This window comes from Adiantum capillus-veneris, chromosome 26 (assembly GCF_014529385.1).
Source record: "Adiantum capillus-veneris isolate H3 chromosome 26, ASM1452938v2, whole genome shotgun sequence".
Classification (NCBI taxonomy): domain Eukaryota; kingdom Viridiplantae; phylum Streptophyta; class Polypodiopsida; order Polypodiales; family Pteridaceae; genus Adiantum; species Adiantum capillus-veneris.
Window position 1 is genome coordinate 126,013,989 of NC_140956.1, and position 4,332 is coordinate 126,018,320.

The window sequence follows — 4,332 nt, forward strand, 5'->3', positions numbered from 1 at the left end:
AAGAAGAGTTAGTGATAATATAATTGAATGGTATGTGGTATTTCCAATTGTTTTGAAAGCAATATTTGTACACCAATGCGGATTATGTGGGAAATGTTGGCAACAAAAGCTCTACTCATGTTATGTCCTCAATTCACTATTGACAGTGTGGAATATAACTGGCACAAATCCAACGTTTTATGCAACAATGAACCAGATTGATGTCAAAAATCATTTCATTCATGACAAACTCCTCCAAAATAATGTGAGAAGAGTAGACTTATTAAGGGTTCAGATGTGGTCCATATTACTGGTGCCTCAGATGTGGTCCATATTACTGGTGCCTTGTACCATAAACAAAAATCCCTTCCAGTTTTTTCTGGAATAACGGAATTTATATGCTTAGCAGGCAGAAGGGTAAAAGTCACAAAAGTGACTACCCTTTCATCGAAACGCGCTTTGGCTCTTTGGTCTAAGGCGTTAGAACTAAATCAAACCTGAACAATCTAAAAGGATTATACCTTAATGTTAGTGGGGCAAGCACATAAGTATTTCAATCATATGTTTCGTGTTGGAACACTCTTATCGGGCTTTTATGTTAGGATATGGTTGAGACACGGAGGAATCTTACACGTAAATGAATATGTGACTAGTGTAGTATGTGAGTAGGGAGTAGTACAAATTTGAGGGAGTACATTCTTAAATGCCCTAGTAGAGCTAACTATACCTTTATAAGATTAGTCTAGCAAAGATGACTTTCACCAAAACCATCCAAGCTTCTAAAAATCAAGTGTACCTCAAATTGTACTCGGTTTGCAGGATCAGAGGCAGAAACAGCATGAAATCTATCCGACCGCTGCATCAGGTTGTTGGCCTGCTGCCATATAGATATTCGACAAAGTCACATATGATGAGACCCTATCTGGAGCAAGCTCAAAGATACTTTCTGCGGCAAGACCGCCCCGATCTGTGTCGAACTGCCCCCTACAAGCTCCAAGCAGAGTAGTCCAAGTTGTTGAAGTAGGAGTCATGGGCATTTCTTTAACCAGAGCTTCCGCTTCCTCCATCAGCCCTGCTCTTGCTAACAGATCAATCATGCAGTTATAATGATCCACTACTGGTACAATGCCATACGTCCCTTTCATCAACCTGAACCACTGTCGACCCTCCTCGACCAATCCGGAGTGGCTGCATGCATTGAGTAAACCAATGAATGTTACCTCGTTGGGTTTGATCCCTTCCTCCTGCATCCCCTCCAAAAGCTTCTGCACCTCTGTGGCATGCCCTTGCTGTGCATGTGCTGCAACTATAACTGACCATGTAACGATGTCACGCTCAGACAAATCTTCGAATACCTTGCATGCATCTTCTAACATGCCACACCTGCCATACATGTTTAAAAGAGCTGTTCCTAGAAGAAGGTCACACTCCAACGCTCTCATCATAATGTGGTCATGCATGGCCCTGCCTGCAGCCAAGGCCACATCATCCGCACATGCATCAAGGATGCTTACAATTGTTACCTTGTCAGGCTTCATACCTTCTTGTTGCATCTTTTCAAAGAGCTGTAGAGCATCCTTGGCCTGCTTATTGTACAAAAATGCAGATATCATTGCAGTCCATAAAATGACATCTTGCTCTGTAAGCCTGATGAAGGTTATCCATGCATCCTCCACATGAGAGGCCTTGCCATACATAGCAATAAGTGCTGTTGCAACTGGAAGCATGGAGTCCAATCCAGTAGCAACAACCTCTGCATGCATGGCTTGGCCTTCTTTGCACACTTCCTTGCTTGCACATGCCAGCAGGAAGTTAATATATGTACACCGATCCTTTCTAGGTATCTCCTGCACTAGAATTTGTGCTTCCTTTAACCTGCCCCAGCTTCCATACGCATTCACAAGAGCATTTCCCACAGCTGTATCAAGATGAAGCCCTGTGGCAAAGACAGCGGCAAGCAAGCGTTCACAATTCCGCTTATTTGTACCCTCTTTGCTACAAGTCTCCACCATACTCCCCATGGTGATATTATTGGGCAAAACCCCTTCTTGAATCATTTGCTCAAACAACTGATGACCACTTATCTCTTCATTCTTCTGAGTACAGGCTGCAATCATGACATTCCAGGAAACAACATCGCGATCTCCTGAACCGCAAAAAATTCGCCATGCATTCTTTGCATCGCCACATTTTCCGTACATGTTTACAAGAGCGTTACCCATAATTAATTCTAAATCATATCCATGCACGCAAAGAGAAGCATGGACACGCTTGCCTTCTGCCAAAGCTTCACCATTAGCACATGAACATAAAGCCGTACAAAAAGAAAATTTGTCCCAGATTGAAGCCTCCTGACACATTCTCTGGAATAGTTCAATTGCAGTCGCACCCTCACCATTTTGCGCATATGCTCCCACAATTGTATTCCAGCAAACAGTATCCCTTTCAGAAATATCAACAAAAACCCTTGATGCTTTATCTAGCAAGCCCATTTTTCCATAGACATTTAAAAAAGCTGTCCTCACAATCGCATCTTCTCTACATTTATGAAACAACATATTCAAATGTATGTGTTTAACTGCGCTTGGCGTATCACAAGCATTTAAAATGCTTAAGAAAGTGACATCGGTAGGCAATGTTCCCTCCATTGACATCTTATAGAAGAGTTCCAATGCGTCATGAGTACGCTCATGCTGAACATACAAAGCAATCATGATGTTCCAAAGAGTTACATCATGCTTTTGCATTTGAGAAAAGATGTTTTCTACATCCTTCAAGCAACCACACTTTCCATACATACTCACAAGTGCTGTGCCAACATACTCATCATCCAGACCACCACTGCTTGCAATTCGAACATGCACTCTCATTCCGTCATGTAGACCCACTCCTTCGGAAGTGGCAGTTAGGAGGCTGGAATAAATGTGGCTGTTGGGCATTATTCCTTCTTCCTGCATGCGACAGAAAGCAAGAGAAGCATCATTGCCAAGGCCCTGTCGAGCATACGCTCTAATCATGTGATTCCAGGAATGATGGTCTTTCGGCGGCATGTGTGAGAAAAGAGCACTTGCCATATCAATGGTGTTACATGTTCCATACACCTGCAAGAGGGCGTTACAGAGAGGTAGGATATGATCAAGCCCATCTTTGACAATGTGATGGTGAACGCACATGCCATTCCAGAGAGCTCTCGTGTTAGCATAGTTTCGCAGAAGAGAGGTATAGGTGGCAACATCTGAAGAAAGCCCTGCTTCTTGTAAATGCGATGCTGCAAAATGTGAGAAGCCTGTGGTGAATCTTCGCGTATGACGCGTTTGGCATAGATTCATGAAAATTTGGAGCGTTCCATGTGAGTATTTCTGCGCATACAGCGTTCTGCTCGCTCTCTCTCTCTCTCTCTCTCTCTCTCTCTCTCGACTAATCTCCCAAGACGAACGAGTTTTTCTGCGTCCGATAGATCGAGCACATCTGGCCGTGAGGCAAAATGGCGGCCACACGTTGATGCTGGAGAATATTCCTTGGCCGGCCGTCATTTTGAGCACATGGTCGCCGTCTGCGGTCCGGTCCCCCCTTCATTTTATTCATTTCCTTTTTGCAAACCTCTAGATCTCACTTCTCTATCCTTTGCCCTCTCTTCCCTCTCTCTCTCTCTCTCAAGGCACCCCTTCCTCCTTCCCTCTCCGTCACCTCTCTCAAATAACCCCCCTCCCTCTCTTTGCAATCTTTATCGCATTGTCCCCTCTCTCTCTCTCTCTCTCTCTCTCTCTCTCTCTCTCTGCCCTTCCTCTCTCTCTCCCCATAGCCTTCTTGCTAGCGGGATCCTCTCTCTCTCTCTCTCTCTCTCTCTCTCTCTCTCTCTCTGTGGCTATACAAAAAGAATGTGATATATATATATATATATAGACCCAACCTCCTCTCTGGCTATACAAAAAGAATGTGATATATATATATATATATATAGACCCAACCTCCTCTCTTCTTCTTCTTCTTCTTCTTCTCTCTCTCTCTCTCTCTCTCTCGAACCGTTCGAGAGAGAGAGTTCGAGAGAGAGAGAGAGAGAGAGAGAGAGAGAGAAGAAGAAGAAGAAGAAGAAGAGAGGAGGTTGGGTCTATATATATATATATCACATTCTTTTTGTATAGCCCCAACCTCCTCTCTTCTTCTTCTTCTTCTTCTTTTCTCTCTCTCTCTCTCTCTCTCTCTCTCTCTCTTAAGAGAGAGAGAGAGAGAGAGAGAGAGAGAGAGAGAGATGGATAGAACAAGCACATTATCAACAAAGTGAATAATAAAGAACTGTAAAATGGTTCATGAAAACTTTCATTACAAAGCTAACACATACAAACGTCAAAGGCC

General features: G+C 43.5%; 1 protein-coding gene across 1 annotated transcript; it reads right to left on the reverse strand.

Annotated features, from left to right (window-relative positions):
• Window positions 1–528: 528 nt before the first annotated feature.
• LOC147424167 (pentatricopeptide repeat-containing protein At2g03380, mitochondrial-like) lies at window positions 529–3,565 on the reverse strand. The gene has a single exon (XM_086501896.1). The coding sequence runs from the start codon at window positions 3,510–3,512 to the stop codon at window positions 825–827; it is 2,688 nt and encodes an 895-aa protein (XP_086358022.1). The 5' UTR covers window positions 3,513–3,565; the 3' UTR covers window positions 529–824.
• Window positions 3,566–4,332: the final 767 nt, after the last annotated feature.